This window comes from Gymnoscopelus braueri, assembly GCF_963280865.1.
Source record: "Gymnoscopelus braueri genome assembly, chromosome: 1".
NCBI classification, from domain to species: domain Eukaryota; kingdom Metazoa; phylum Chordata; class Actinopteri; order Myctophiformes; family Myctophidae; genus Gymnoscopelus; species Gymnoscopelus braueri.
In genome coordinates this window covers 22,186,313-22,203,674 of record NC_137603.1, presented here as the reverse complement: position 1 = coordinate 22,203,674, position 17,362 = coordinate 22,186,313, and the positions used below count along the sequence as shown (strand labels likewise).

The following is a 17,362-nucleotide window of genomic DNA, read 5'->3' as shown; positions in this document are numbered from 1 at the left end:
TATATATATATATATATTCAAAGATTTGCACAAACTTTCCACGATTTTACAAAAGAAATAGCAGATCTACGAGCTTGTATATCTGCTATTTTTGAATAGCCAAACAAATCCTAAAATGACACAGATGCGTTCCCGGTCTAAATGGATTACCTATCGCATGCCGTTATAACATTATGGGATAAACACAGAGTGCCGAATGGTCACCTGAACTTCAATGTTGTTATACATACAAACCTTCTAGATTATTGATCTGTCACTGTCAACCAGTGACACATTATCATTCAGTGATCTCCTGTGACGTCTGACATTCATCAGAATGAAAAGTTTGTGTTTGGGGAGAGGGGGGGTGAAAGAGAGAGGGGGGGTGGTGGGGGAGAGAGAAAGAGAGAATGGGGAGGAGGGAGGTAATGATCAAAGCGTTACAGAGCTACGGTACATTTTCAGAGTGTCCTCCAAGGCAGTTCGCAGGCGGCCTGCCGGCCTTCAGTAACCCAGGGCAGATAACATCACAAGCTACTGCTAGCAGGGTGACATTTAAACAATCTGTCAGCCCTGACAGCCTGCTGGGGCAGAGAGAGAGAGAGAGACAGAGAGAGAGAGAGAGAGAGAGAGAGAGACAGAGAGACAGAGAGACAGAGAGACAGAGAGACAGAGAGACAGAGAGAGAGAGAGAGAGATGGGGGGGGGGTCTCAAGTGTATGTCTGTGACCTCAAGTGTATAATAGTGTACTGTAAGTCTGAAAGAAAGAAAGAAAGCGTAAGAATGAAAGGTGAGAACGGTGTGCTTCTGTCAGAATGAATGGCTGTGTTATCAGCAGGTGGATCTGGGATGTCAGGATGCACGTGGCTCTCAGCTCAGTTACATCAGCACAACAAACCCTCTGGTCTGCGTCCATCATTGTCAACTCAACTCACTTTTAATCCACTGAGGATGTCTGGCTCTAGAAATTCACCAGTACACAAATGCATTCATTAGTAAGCCTTCCTAACAAAACTTGCCACTTTAAGTTAACCACTTAAGCCCTCATTTGTTCATACTTTGTCGTAGAAAATAGAAAGGGCATCTTTTATGGTGGGAACTTAAGTCGTTAAACTATTTTCGGATATCAGCGTCACGACTTGAGTTTCAGCACCCCTTTGTTCAGAGAGACAAATCTGACATTTAGGACCGACTGTCCACACTGTTATTTGCAAGTGATCAGATTGAATTTGTTGCATTGGTTGCTGTGGTAAGTAACAATGTAACAACATACTGAAGACGGGAGTACTGCTCTGTTCATCGACAGTGTCACTTGCGCCAAAATAGCAGATCGAAAAACTCAAAACACGTCGCATGTGGTTGTTAAAATACGTTTCTAATATGAGTAATCTTTTTCTTGCTGTTCACACTTGAAAAAAAATCGGATTCCAATCTGCACTGGATTTTCAGATGGGGTGGTCCGCGGCCCAATACAGTATATATCAATTTGGGGGTCCTTGGCATGAAAAAGTTTGAGAACTTAAACTTAAAAGCCTCGTGTCACAGAGCAGACGAGTCTCAGGCCGTGTGCCCTGCAGTGGTGGAAAAAGTACTCACATTTCTTACTTAAGTAAAAGTATCAATATTGCAATGTAGAAATACTCTGTTACAAGTAAAAGTCTGAAATGCAAAATTTACTTGAGTAAAAGTACAAAAGTATTGGTAACGAAATGTACTTAAAATACCAACAGTAGAAAGTACTCATGCAGAATTTAAAGTTTTCAAATGCATACAAATCTTTTAAAAATTGCAGATCTATAAGCTCACAATGCGTCGCATAGCGACGCATTGTGAGCTTGTAGATCGGCTATTTTCAAATTGCCAAAATGAATATAGGGCTGAAGTGGTTAATGTATGTTTTTTGAAGTGGAGTAAAAGTACAATATTTGCCTCCGAGACGTAGTGGAGTAGAAGTAAAAGTACTGAAAATTGGAAATACTCTTGGAAATACCCAATAAATTGGAAGTACTGAAAATTGGAAGTACTTAGCTACCTCACACCCCTGGTGCCCCGTCACCTTGCCCCGCATGGCAACACGTGCCTGGCGGGCTGCACCAAGTGCGTCGACCACTAAGGGTTTAGGACCGTTCACATGCAGAACAGAGCAGACTTTATCGGACATTATGTGAAGTTATGTGACGCGTATAGCATCTGATCTGAAGGGGCTTTTACTTGTCAAACAGTCACCCCCAAGCACTGTGAGACTCTGCAGACAGACAGTAGTGTCATCACCTTCAAAAAGTCTAGTTGGCAATGACAGCGTTATTATTATTACACTATTCCCCAAGACACACTTAAGGGCGTCTATATACCGCGTCTAAAAAAAGCACCACCGCCACCCGTCCCCCCGTCCCCCCAAGCATACACACATACAACTGCAAGTTAACCATACAATCAGGACGGGTGTTTAGGGAAGTTTAAAGTGGTCCACATACATTTTCAATTTAATCGTTAGATTATTATTATCAAACATACCATAGATATCAAAATCGAACCCGAACTGTAGCCAGAGCACAGTTAGAAGAGTGTGTGTGTGTGGGGGGGGGGGGGCACAGGGATCATGAGAAAAGGAAGGAAGGAAGTTGCGTGGTGTCCCAGGGTTAGTATAATTCCCTCTGCTCGGTTTAAGGAGACCAGCTTCCAAGAAGAAGATGGTGCTATCAGAGACTGTGATCACAGCAACATACACACACAAAGACCCAGCAGGAAATCATGTGCAGGGAAAAGCACCCATCAGTCAGGACAGACATCAGTAGGGATGGCACAGTCGCGCGTGTGTGTGCGTGCGTGCGTGCGTGTGTCGTCCCCACCATAATAAACAAGACAACAGAAATCCACCCCATAAGCTAGTACATCTTCATGCATGTCCATGCATACAAAGACGATGGACAATGTAATGTCCATTCTTTGATATATAAACAAACATTAACAAAATGTACCCCCCCCCCCAAAAAAAAAACACTTTTATTTTGATATACTGAAAAGGTAATTGATGGAATAATTCGCTAAGAAAAGCCCTGCCCTATAGAGAGGAAACTGGAAATGATGTTGCCGATTATAAATCCTTCACATTTAAAAAGGTAAAAACCAGAATAAATGAACTCGGAGAGACCTATATGGGGTTTCCCTTAAAACGTGACAAACCATTGCTCACCAGCTAAGTCTATTAAAATGTCTCAGGTGCAACACAGTCAGGCCTCAGTCTCCCATACTGATGATGAGTCAACATAATCCTCCATCTCTTCTCTGTCTCAGACTGTCTACACTGCAGACATATGATAAGCTGTATAGACTCTACAGCTTATCATATGCTGGATTCAGGTGCTTGACTTCAATGACGTTTCACAATTAACCCATTAAGACCTGAGATACGATTCTACAAATGTCTTCTGAATCCTAACAGTTTTCTGAAACACCTTTTCATGTGACTTTTTCATGTTTTCGCGGCCAAAATGATATGTATTCGGCCACGGACCCCCATCTGAAAATATTTTGTCCCAGGGACCCCCAGAAGCAACGATTTGAGTAAAAACTGTGCACACATTCAAGATTTTTCAAAAATAGCAGATCTACAAGCTCATATGCACTTGTAGATCTGCTACTTTTGAATAGCCAAAGTATAAAAAATGGTTTTACGTGGTTACTCAGATGCCTTCCCGGTCTTAATGGGTTAATATATTATTGTTGTCGGGCTCCATATTTCAACTTTGTACGTTTTTTTCGTAAATGAAAGCCCTACTTTGTCATACAGTGTCACACAAAAGTGCGTTTTGAGCTTGTAGATCTGCTAATTTTGATACTTTTGAATTTGAATCTTGAAAAGTAACAGTTTGGGACACATGCGGTTTCCACCTGAGAGTGACGATTTACAATGAAAACTTTTAGCAGATCTTATCGAGAGCGACTTACAAGTGTGAGATCACAGTAAGTGTCATGAACCCTAGTTAACAAACGACAGGGTAAATAAGTAGAGTGCAAAGAGAAGAACGTAGTGCTCCAAAGAAACGATACCACCAGGTAAACATCAAACCTATAGCATCTGTCTAAACAACATCTAAATAACATTATAACCACCTTGAGCTCTATTTTTATACTTCGGTCTATTCACAAATAGCCACAACGAGCCGCATGCATGGCGACGCATTAATGTGAACTTAATGGATCTGAAAGATTTAGAAATTATATAACGTTTGGCTATAATGACATGCCCAAAATAGGGACAACCAGGGTTAATATGGCTAATATGTTTACATTGTCTCTAATCTAATTTTAGGTTGTCCATCATGGGGTTAACTGTAGTGTCAATCAGGTTGTCCATCACGGGGGGGCAGGTCAGGAATAAACCACACATGGCAGAGGTGCCAATAAGCGAGCATTAGCTTGACCGAAACCTGGCTTTGAGGACTGGCTGAAAATAAACCGGGACCCAAAGCGCCCTTAAGCCCCCCGGTGCAGCGCGCCCCCCCCCACCGCCTCTCAGCAGAAAGGGCGACTAGGGGTGGAGAATGAAAAAAATAAAATCAAACTAAATGCAAGAGTTCAACAGCTTTATCTCTGGTCTATAATGCGGAGCTGCTGGTATGTTGATGCACTGCAGCCAGCGGTAGCTTTAGTTACACTAAAATTAAACTAGACAGATGCCACACATAGCTGCTCGTGTCTCGCCCCCCCGGGAAACAAAACGTCTCTCTCGTCGTGCAGGGAGCCCCTATAGGACCCCCACCCCCACTTGTACTTCAAGCAGGGCTAGGGGGCACCGGACCCTGAGATTCAAGCCCCACATGTGGAACCGAACGCAAACCAGGGATGGCTGCTTGACCCTCTCCCGGTTACATCTTCATAGTCATTCTCTCTCTCTCTCTCACTCCCCTCGACCCCCCTCCTCAGCTCTGTTATAACCCACTGCCGGTGCCTTATAGCTGACACAACTGGGTTAACACAGTCCGCAGACACTGGCTGTGCTAAATGTCAGAGTCTGTGGTTCACTACTTTAAATAGTGTCCTCTCCTTAACCCATTCAGACCCGAGGCCGATTCTACAAATGCCTTCTAAATCAGTAGTTCTCAAACTTTTTTGTGCCAAGGACCCCCAAATTGATATGTATTTGACCGTGGACCCCCCCCATCTGAAAATGTTTTGTGCCAGGTGACCCCCGAGAAGAGTTTTTCAAAAAATAGCAGATGTGACGCGCTGTGAGCTTGTAGATCTGTTGTTTTTGAATAGCCAACGCTAAAATCTACAATAGACACAGATGCTTTCCCGGTTTTAATGGGCTAAAAGAGTGGAGCTCGAGTCAAAACATTGCAGCTCACTGGGCAACTGCCAACTGGGGAATCGAGTGCTACATATAGCATGTGAAACCATATAGACAGCAGGCCATGAGCAGATATAACCTTGAACTTAAGGACGTGTTGCGCGTAATCATCGAATTATCCATATCAATCGATAATTGTTCCTGACACACTTCAGGAGGACAGCCTAGAACTTAATGACAGCTGCTCTTCTTGAGTGGTGATCCCCCACCCCTTGTCAAAGTCTAGACTCACTGACAGCACGCGCACACACACACACACACGCAGGTGCACTGAAGCACAGACACACAGACACACACAGACACACACAGACACACACGTCACACACACACACACACACACAGAGTCTGGTATTGCCGCCCCACTCACCTGTCGACTTGGCGCACAGCATTCTTACACTCCCCTCTGTCTCTCTCCCTGGTCGAGACGACAAAACCTTTTTTTTTCGCTTTTTTTCCCTCTTCTTTCCGGTAAAAGAAAAATGTGTGTAAAAGAAACAGCAGACGGTGGGCTTCAGATGTCCTGGTGGGACGAGAGGGCCGCTCCTACAACCTGCTGCCTGCCCTCTGCCGCTCTCTCTGGGAGCTCAAAATAGTCCACCATGAGAGCGATGTAATTTCAGTCTTTCCCACGACAAGGACTGAGAGGACTGAGGCGGCAGAGCCCAGAGACAAGCGGGGACAACTACAACCGCTTAAAGCAAGGGCACAGGGGGCAGCTTTCTCTGTCCCCAAACGAGACGTCACTCGGACAGTTTCATTAACTTTTATTCTCTTCTTTCTCTGCGGCCGTGGCTCAGCAAGTTAGCAATATGACAACCCTTGAACAAGGCATTCCTGTGGGGGTTTGAGATAACAATAACAGTGACGCTGCAGCAGCACGCGGCCGAATCAAACCTGACTCTAGTTACGCGGCGGTCTGTGGGTGGTGGTGGTGACTGTGCTGCTGGCATCTGGAGATTTCATTAGCCTATATCAGTCTCTCTGATGTCAACGGTGGTCTCCCTCACATCCCAAGAAAAGGAGAGAGAAAAACGGAAAGAAGCCTCAGCCGGCCCGGTTGGAGGGTGCCTGCCATGTGCTTTAAAGGCTGATATGTGGACGAACCTAGAGACCGACCAACCCAGCGGCAAAACTAAAGTGAGATAGACACAGAAGAAAGTGGAAAGAAAAAAATATAAGTTTATCAAAACAAAAAACAAGAGATACAGTAGGCTAAAGAGAGAGCTGTCTACAGCGCACGAGCAGGAGAATTGTGTTGGTGTTTGTGTTCATGTTCCTCTTGGCAGCAGGGGGGAGTCAGCCCGCTCCCTTCTCCTCTCTCCTTTCATTCCAACACGCCATCTGAACCCCACATGGCATGTCTGGGCAGACAGCCAGACACCTCGGCTATGGATCCAGAGAGTGGGCATTCAACCCCCTCCACATACCGCCTCTTCCCATCCAATGAGGCCGCCGCTTATAACCCACGTAACCTTAACTCGCCATTGGCTAATTCTTCCACTCTGGCCACCACTTAGCAGTAGGCTGCTCTTCCACAGCTGGGCTAAGAGGTGCTTTTAAGGGCTATGGGACCACTTCACAATGTTTGTAATGTGAGTGTGATAATAACGGGAGACGTTTAATCGACGCCCTCAGATCATCTCTGTTGATGAGAAGATGCAAGAAAAAAATCTATGACAATGTAGTTTTGAGGGAATATGAGTGATGTCGTTATTAAAAGGGGGGTGGAAGTGATATTTGTGGTTAGAATAAGTGTTAAATTATAGCTCTATATTCCAATAATTGCCATTAAAGGGATACTTCACTTTCACATAAAATAAACATTACAAATATATATTAAAAAAAAATGAAAGAAGTTATGGCAAAATAAAGGCCCCCTCACACATTAGTAGGACACTCTAATGCGTGAGGGGGCCATGAATTTTCCATTACTTTTTTCATTTATTTTTAATATATTTTTTAAATGTTTCCCCGACCCGAAAGTGAAGTATCCCTTTAAGTGTTTTATTTTTATTTTTTCAGTAACAGGGGTCTCCCCAGCTCTTTACTAAACAGATACCAATTGTATCCAATCAGGAGAGAGAACTGATAAAAGTTCAATTGGAAGTGCTGGAAACAAACAAAAAACATGAGCAGACAAAACTGGAACACTGTGGGCAAAAAAAGTTGAAATGTCAGAGGTCAGACAGCCTTCATACACAAACCACCAGCCAAGCCTCTGAATAGTAGAGGTTTTGATGTGGGAACTTTAGTGTTCTTGTTCTTGCACCATACACCATGCACCATACACCATGCACCATACACCATACACCATGCCACAATGTCAAAACCCACTCTTCAATTTAAGCACCTCAGCCAGTACTTTGTTGGCATTGTTAGCATTCCTCGCTGAAGCTAACTGGTAGCACTAGCCCACAAGCATAGTAAACACTACCCACTTAGCATTCAGTAAGGATTGCCAACAATACAAACAAGCACGGTTTTGCAATTAAAGACTACTGATAATAAACTCCTTATGATAAACAGTTAAGGGCTTAACTGTTTATTAACTGTGATTAGGAAGACACTATGCTTAATTATTATTAAAGTAAGTATGCCTATGATATAATCCTTTTGATTTCCAGTCTAACTCCACAGTATCTAACCCTGGCCCAGTCTAGTCCACCTTTATTGGGTCTCGTTGGGTCTATAGTTAATCCATTAAGACCGGGAACGCATAGATCATTTTAGATGTCTTTGGCTATTCAAAAATAGCAGATCTACAAGCTCATAGTGCGACACTATGAGCTTGTAGATCTGCTATTTTTGAAAAATCGTGAAAATGTGTGCAAATCTTTGAATACATACAAGCTCACAACGCCTCGCTGCGAGGCGTTGTGAGCTTGTAGATCGGCTATTTTTGGCCTAGGTTCTCCTCAGCAAAGGGATGCTAAGGTAGTGGTTGACGAAAACAAAATATAAATCATATCACACAAAGATTTGGCGGACCCCCTGTAGTAACTCTGAGGACCCCCTAGGGGTCCCGGACCCCCTGTTGAAGACCCCTGATGTAGACTCTAAGAAGGGAAATGGGTTAGAGCTGTCTACTGGTCTGTGTCGAGACCAGATGATAAAAACAAAGACTGTAAAGGGGGCTGTACGTACGTGTCCTCCAAGGCGCCTGAGTGCAGCGTATATGTTTTGAACTGTTTTCAATGGGAGTGCTGTGTGTGTAGGGCTGTCACAATTATTACACAATCGTCTAATCGCAATTATTTGAGACAATCGCAATTATCTTTGCATGACGGTCGTAATCGTTTCCATGTGAAAAATGTTTTAGAAACATTTTCAAAATGTAGTGGAAATAGCAGATCTACAAGCTCACGGCGCGGACGCTTGTGCGCTTGTAGATCTGCCATTTCCAACATTTTCGGCTATTTCCACTATTTTTTAACATTTTTGAAAGAATAAAATAAATTATATGTCAGTCAATTCTTTGTATATTTAGGTTATTTGTATGTTTTATCTGCACCTGTGCAACTTCAAAGCCTAAAAGCCAAACAGAATTTTTAATTTTGATTCATATGTTCCAGTGAAAACAATTAAATGGTCAATCGCAATTATTTGTGTGACAATTGATCGTCATGCAAGATGTCATAATCGTGACAGCCCTGGTGGTGCTGTGTATTTACGTTATGCTGGAAACGGCAGCAACGTGACGATGAGGCACTGAGCATCTGTCTATTCAACGCTGCGAAGTTCCCATCTGCCAGGTTTTATCTGGTCACTGATAGTTTTATTTACTTTTTGGATCAGCGCTTTAGAAGAGCGCCTTGGCGCTTTCAGCTCTGGGCGGACAGACTGGACGGCGTAACAATGACACGTGACGATCACGTAGTAACGGTCCGTTTGTAATAGTTTCGAGAGCGAGTTCTTCCATTCCATCAGCAGCAGCAGCAGAGCTGTACATGAACTATGGGGGGAAAGCCCTGCTGGGTTAGACTGATGCTGCTGAATGGAACAGTGGAATGCTTCAGTTCAAAGATAAGTCTGTTTCCTGAACAACAAATCACTCAGCATAGACAGCAAGAGACCATCAGTTCAGTACTGTGTGTGTGTGTGTGTGTGTGTGTGTGTGTGTGTGTGTGTGTGTGTGTGTGTGTGTGTGTGTGTGTGTGTGTGTGTGAGAGGGGGAGAGGGGCGGAGCTGGTGCATACCATACAGAAGTTTAATTACATACACTCTTCAACCAAACACTACAGGCTTAAAGCGTGATTTGGCTATACTTCGTCATACTACAGGATCACGTGACGAAAATAGCCGATCTACAAGCTCTCAAAGCAGCGCGGAACATTGTGAGCTTGTACATTACAATTGTCGGCAAAGCAAACATAAGACAGACTCTGGTTAAACTGAGTGTGAGTGAAAAGGGTGAGACCTTATCGCCTACAGTGTTTTCTCAATGGTTCCACGCCCGGCCAACACTTAACCATTCAGCTACATAAACTAAGAAGCCTAATAGGACAAAATGTTTGAAGCCAAGCTAACATCTGTCACAGTAGCCTTGTAGTCCCATAAAATGCACGCCCTCGCTCAGAGAAACTCATTCTCCCCTGGGCCTGAAGAGTCATACTAGGACAATTTCTACATAATTGTAGACTTCTGTAGGCTTGTGCTAAAGGTGAAATGCTAATTCTTTAATACACATTTAAGCCATTATATATCTGAGAGCCCACACATCCCACTCCACAATAACACCTGTTCCAATGAATTAGGGATTTCAGTTGTCTACTCAACAAATCACTATTTTTTCATTTTATTTTATGTTTTATCATAACAGTCATGGCCCAGTTCAAGCGACACACAAACAATAGAGACCAAGCTGTCAGGTGGTAAAAGAAAAAAAAACCTGTCAAGATATACATAGTGCAGCTTCTTCTAGGTTGCTGCAACAAGTCCTGACTTGAGCTTGGCCCTGCAGAGAAGCAGATCTATTCCACTCTGGAGCATACAACTCGCTCGTAAGCCTGATTTATATACCTAGTTGCACACCGGTGTCGGCACGCCGAAAATAGCAGATCTACAAGCTCACAACTCATCGCAACGCAATTGCATTGTGGGCGTGTAGATCTGCTACGTTCCGCATGCGACACCGGTGCCCCACAAAGTATAAAGTCAGGCCTTGCACTGGCTGCGTGATTCTGCATCTCACTCCAGTTATTAATGTGGACAGGCGCTCCCCGTCTAAGGGCCAAGTCATACAGTCCGGGCCCCGATTAAAACCACTTGCACAGTGGCGCTTTTATTCCTACGCTTATTCCAACTGCGGCTTTTTCCCCCCTCCTCGCCCATGCATCCAAATTAAACCTCTCTTTTTTTTTTATCTGGGGGAAAAATTGATTGAAGATAGTAGGGGCTAGCCAAGGCTTCTTGGGTTCATGACGTTGCCAGGACTTCATGAAAAGGACACAGCTGGGCTATTCACTGAACCCAGAGGTTTTACAGGACCAGAACTAAGGAGAGCCAACGCGAAGTACAAGCCAGTGCGTGGTTGTGACTAAGCGAGCTATGGTGAATACCTAGTGTTTATGACACACACCATCCTGTCTCGCTCTGCCAGCTGTCCTGACACCGTACTACCAAACTAATGATGGTAGTTAACCATCATTAGATGTTAACCATCATTAGATTAGTTTACCATCATTAGATGGTATACTTAGACTTAGGCCCTCTAATGAAGTGGAACGCAATTAGTATGACAATGCTTAAGTTTCACTGGCCGAGAAACAAGACAGAGAGCAATAACACTGTTTTCACACTTATAACAAATACACATAAACTTAAAATGTGTCGTCTTGTGACGTGGCAGAAAAATAGGCTGATAACATCAACATCATCCAAGGTATTTTCTTTCCAATTGCGTTGTTGAGGTCTTTCCTCCTTGTCGACTGGAAGTGTTGCTCTTAGCAATTATGCTTTGTTGTATGAAGGCAGCCAAACACAGTTCCCCTTATTATAGGCTACTTATTGAAAGCTAATCTAATTTACATGAGGGTAAAACATTTAACTGCATGCCTCCATCTCATTTTCCCTAACATGTATGACATTTTCCCCTTGGAATAATGAAATCTGTGATCATTGCTTGTCAGTTTTTTCTGTGATTTCCGTATCTGTCTGTATGTCATTTCAATCACGACACTAGATTTATTTTGACTTAAAAATAACACGCTAAGCTAGCATAGGCCAACCATAATCAGTTGTATTCTTTTTTTGCGCTTATTTGCCGTGTGTTCATTCAATCCATTTCCCCACCAGCTGTATAAACAAACAACAACCCCTGCGTTATTTTCTGAACGCAGTAATCATGATTTAAAAACACATACTTAAGTACACAAACCATAAATGAGAAAGATGACGTGAGCCCCATGCTCTCACACATCTCCCTTATATGTAACAGTCACACCAGTACTACACAAAAGTACATTGTCAAGTAGCCACACTCTGTGACACTGTAAATTGAGACGGTTTACCAGACACGATCATTTCTTAATCCAACAGGCACATAACGTTGCTGTCGGGCAAGAAACCTCTTATCTCCTTATTTTAACTTTGTGTTTTTTTTCATAAATGAATGCCCTACTTAATTATACTATAGCGTCACACAAAAGCATCCAAAATGAAAATGCGATCTACAAGCTCGAAACGTGGCGTGAAGCAACACGTTTTGAGCTTGTCGATCTACTATTTTTGATTCGATTGCCGTTTTTGAATTTGAATCCTCAAAAGTACCAGTTTTGGACTTGTGAGGTTTCCACCCGACAGAGACGATATTATGTAGATATTTTCCAGCGACATTGTGCTGGTTGGAAGCCTCATATAGCCCACACTCCTCCCATTAAAGTGATGTTGTGCAACGTGAAGCGATTAATAGCTTGTAAGGCTATTAGTGACCAGCGGTTTTATTGAATTTCTGTTTGAAACTGTGCCAAGCAACTGTGATAAGGAATTCCTGCACTACATGTGTACCTTGATATCTGAAAAGGTATCTTTGATATGAACACCCTTGGGAGAGTGGTACCATAATATAGTTATAGCCTCGCTATACATAGTGTTGTGGTGGTAAAATAGTTGTAGTAACATATGTTATACATACCATATAGCATATAAATACCACATAGCGTACTATATATATATATATATATATATATATATATATATATATATATATATATATATATATATATATATATATATATTATATGTGTTTATTTTTTCATACACACACAATCCTATCTAATATACAATTTGTTTTTCAATTACTTTAAATAAACTATGAAATATGCCAGCCTACAGTTAAGAATGTACTCTCCTCTAATAACATGTATTACTGCAGCAACACACACAGACATCACCTACACATACTCTGCAACCGCGTAACCACCGGTGTGTTGCAATGATGGTGATCTGTGTTACTTTGTTACAAATGTGTAATGTTGACATTCACAATGTTGACCCTTCACTCAACCATACAACAGCACTACAACTGCAAGCTGCAACCCCTGAGCAACAACACACACACACAGCATTCAAATGATGCTGTTCAAACTTAGATAGCCGATCTACAAGCTTGTGACAGAGCTTGTAGATCTGCTATTTTCCCTTTTTTGTATGACCCCGTTGTGCGACAGTATAAAATAACGCCTAGTAGTCCATCGATATGTTGATATGTTAATAATAAAAAATATTTTTAAGAAAGGCGCTCTTCGATTATTCGATTAATCAAAAACATTATCGATAGAATAATCGCTAATAAAATAATCAATAGTTGCAGCCCTACAGTGGACTTTTATTATTAACACTTTAATGCTAAGAGGCTAGCATAGCCACCATAATGACAGCTGTTGGATTTCGTGGCAAGCATGACTGGATATGGATATGAATGGATAGAATAAGTGTATCATATTCAATTTCTCTACTTATATGTAGCTACTGCTCGCCAGAATGAGTGCCCCTTGCTCCAATAGAATGCATATGGGTCTAATACAATAGGTCTGCCAAGTTTTGAATCCCTGTCTCAGACTGTTTTCCTCCTTCAATGATGCATATCTGGTCTACCTAATTTAGTATTCCTGTCAGAATGTCTCTCCCCTCCAACATAATGCATGTGGGTCAACGGGTCTACCAAATGTTGCATCCCTGTTCCTCAATATGCATAGCAGGATGGTTTTAGATCATGTTCTAATTGCTTTATTGTCTAGGTCAGTGGTTCTCATAGGTGGTTCCAGGGGGTCCCCAACTAAATGATTGATAGTTAGGAACCAAATGGACCCTTTATGGGTCTGCAAATGGGTCTACACATGGAGGTTCCATTTACACTATAGGAGTTATGTGAGGGTCCTTGAAATTGACACGTTTGAGAACCAGTGGTTGCAAAGTTTTGTAAGTTGTGCATTTACATTATATATTTTACACACACACACACACACACACACACACACACACACACACACACACACACACACACACACACACACACACACACACACACACACACACACACACACACACACACACACACACACACATATATAAAATGTATATACTGTGTGCGTACATACACACACTGATATTATTTGTATTGAGGCCGCCCTGTGTCTTTCTAAACCAGTGGTTCACAAACTTTTTAGCTCGAGAAATTTGATGTCTCCCCGTGAAATGTATGGAATTTCTTAGAGTTTTGGCATTTATTTATAAAAGTATTTTTGAAAAATGTCTGAATTTGTTTTCAATTCATGAAAAATGTTGCTTATTTTTTGGGGTGGGGGGTTAATTTTTCTAAAAAAGGTATTTGAAAAACTGTCAGAAATAAAAAATAAAGGAGATTTTTACTCGCGACCCATAAAAATGGACTCGCGATCCACAAATGGGTCCCGACCCACCGTTTGGGAACCAGCGTTCTAAAACCATGTTCTAAAAACCATGCTATGAAGCCAGCACAACGTTGTGAAGCATTATGGCGCTCCTCCAGAGAGAGTTCCAGACAGTGTGGTATAATATACTGACCTTGCGGGCCCAGGGGCTGCTGCTGGCCGTCCTCCCCGAAGATCAGCCTGAAGTCCAGCTCCTCATTCCCGGTACAGTTGGCAGCAGTCATCGGTCTGACAGCGAGCAGCGCGACAACCCGCCACAAGGACGTCGACGGACGGACAGAAAGAGCAGCGTATGCTCTTCCAAAAAAAAGATATCACAACATTTACCAAAAAAACTTCTTAACTTTTTTTATTTCATTTATTTAAACTTATCCTTCCTTCTTTGTCAGCGCGAACCGTGTTTTAACGTTTCACAACCTTGTCTCTCTCCTCTTTTCTTTTCCAGTACAAATGTAAAAACATATAAAATATCGCTCCTCTCGTCCCGGTCTGTTCCGTTCCGTTCCTCTCCGGGTTCTTCTTGGTGAATTGTTGGGGTTTTTCTAAGTTGTGTGGAAGTGTCTCTCCAGACAGCGGCTGACGGTCGAGCTGCCGTCCGCCTCCAAGACGCTTCTGTTCGGCTTGTTTAGTGTCAATAAGACGCGCACGGCACGCAGACGCACGGTTGTCCTCTCTCTCTGACTGGAGCGACACACACACATCCCAACTTTTACTGAAGGTACACTCTGGATCCCATCGCCCGGAAGGATTACCCGCTCCTTCATTGGCTAAAAAGCGGTTGTCGGGACAACCGCTGGCAGCATAATAGTAAACATGGTTGAAAACTCAACATGTGACAAAACTAGCTGCTGCAACTATCTATCTATTATTATTATTATAATAATAATAATAATAATAATAATAATAATAATAATAATAATAATAATAATAATAATAATAATTATTATTATTATTATTATTATTATTATTATTATTATTATATCAATACATTTTTCGATGTATAGACTAATCAAGAAGGGTGTTTTTTTTTTAATAAATATCAGAGCAAAACTATGTAAAATAAATATTCTGTTTTAAATTAAATAATCAACTAAATTGATTAGTCTGATTAACCACTTAAGCCCTATTTTATATTTCATCATCAAATAGCAGATCTACAAGTTCACAATGCCTCGCATCACAACGCATTGAGAGCTTGTAGATCTGATATTACCTGTATTGCGCTATTTTTTTAAATCGATTACTTTATTCTAATATGTTTTTAAATAATGAATTAAATCGGTTGGTTTGATTAAGTGTCACCCTAATAGTGTTTATTGATACTTATTCAAACATGGTCAAAATAATATATACACACATGGATATGTGCTTTTTTTCTGTGCTTTTTTGGCAAACTGTTAATCAATCAATCAATCAATCAATCAATCAATCAATCAATCAATCAATCAATCAATCAATCAATCAATCAATCAATCAATCAACCAATCAATCAATCAACCAACTCCCATGACAGAGGTTTCCTGTTTCTTTAGACCAGGTAGTAGGCTTTTTTATAAGGTGAGACATTTGGTATTAATGTGTTCAGCACTTTAATGTTGCACTAGTAAAGGTGGGGATTATTTGAATGACTTTGTGTGCTGCTGTGTAGCTTAACCTATAATAATACAGCATCATCATCACCGTCATTTATTACTTAATGTAGCCTGTAGTTTGTTTTAATTAACAACTGCAATGTAGGCTAACTAGTAAATAATGTATACAGCTGTCAAATAAATATGTATAAGGTAAAATGTAAAAAAGCCTCTGAGATGTGGTACTTCCAAGTTGTACTACAGTACAGCACTTGAGTAAATGTAGTTACTTTCCTCCGCTGTATTTGAAGCATTTGAAGAAGTGTAAAGATTATTCAAACTCTAGTTTTAGCTATAAGTTTACAGATTTCGCTCTCTCTCTCTCTCTCTCTCTCTCTCTCTCTCTCTCTCTCTCTCTCTCTCTCTCTCTCTCGCTCTCTCTCTCTCTCTCTCTCTCTCTCTCTCTCTCTCTCTCTCTCTCTCTCTCTCTCTCTCACGCACGCACATGCACACGCACGCACGCACGCACGCACGCACGCTTGACAACCAACTAGCCAACCACAACGCGGACCGACCGTCCCTCCCGCCTATAGGAACTATAGACAGTAGCTTCAACCGCAGCTGGCTGACAGGGCAGTGCCAGTGACGTCAGCAAAATAAGGTAGACAGCCGCTCACTGGGGAGAACACTGTCAACTAGCCTGGGAATATGTACTTACTAGTTCATAACGTTTATCACTGGTGGAAAAAGTACTCAAATGTTTTACTTAAGTAAAAGTATCAATACTGCAATGTAGAAATAGGCCTACTCTGTTACAAGTAAAAGTTCGGTATTCAACATTTACTTGAGTAAAAGTTCAAAAGTATTGGCATCAAAATATACTTAAAGTACCAAAAGTAGAAAGTACTTATTATGCAGTATGTCCCATTTCACAAGTTTTCAAATGTATGAAAAGTATACAAATCTTTTGAAAATAGCAAATCTACAAGCTCACAATGCGTCGCTTCACAAAGCATTGTGAGCTTAGATGATCGGCTATTTTCAAGTGGCCGAAATGTATATAGGGCTGAAGTGGTTAATATATGTATTGTAATAATAATCAAAACCTACAAAGTAACTAGTAACTAAAGTTTTCAAATAATTGTAGAGGAGTAAAAGTACAATATTTTCCTATGAGATGTAGTGGAGTAGAAGTAAAAGTTTTGAAAACGTAAAATACTCCAGTAAAATAAAAATACCTCAAACGTTTATAAAATAAACCAGGAATATATACTTACCAGTTTATAACGTTTATCAACTGCTTTATAAAATAAACCAGGAATATGTAGGCCTACTTCCTAGTTTATGAAGTGGTTTATAATATAAACCAGGAATATTACTAGTTTATAGTGCTTCTCAAATATTTTCATGTCAAGGACCCCCAAAATGTATGTTTAGGCTATTTGACCGTTTCCCCCATCTGAAAATATATTGTGCCAGAACAATTTGTGTTAAACAATTAAAAAATTATTCAAAATGTTTCATCACTTGTGTTTACATTGGCGTGAGT

At 41.4% G+C, this 17,362-nt stretch overlaps 1 protein-coding gene across 2 annotated transcripts in view; it reads right to left on the bottom strand.

The window, feature by feature from the left end:
- The window catches only part of nfatc3a (nuclear factor of activated T cells 3a), a 142,587-nt gene extending 127,680 nt beyond the window's left edge, over positions 1–14,907 (bottom strand). For both annotated transcript variants that reach the window (XR_013933091.1, XM_080427126.1), the window contains exon 1: positions 14,376–14,907. Coding sequence is in view for 1 of the 2 variants with exons in the window: in XM_080427126.1 (XP_080283252.1) it covers positions 14,376–14,466 (91 nt within the window). In the remaining variant the exon portion in view is untranslated. The remainder of the gene's footprint in view (positions 1–14,375) is intronic.
- Positions 14,908–17,362: the final 2,455 nt, after the last annotated feature.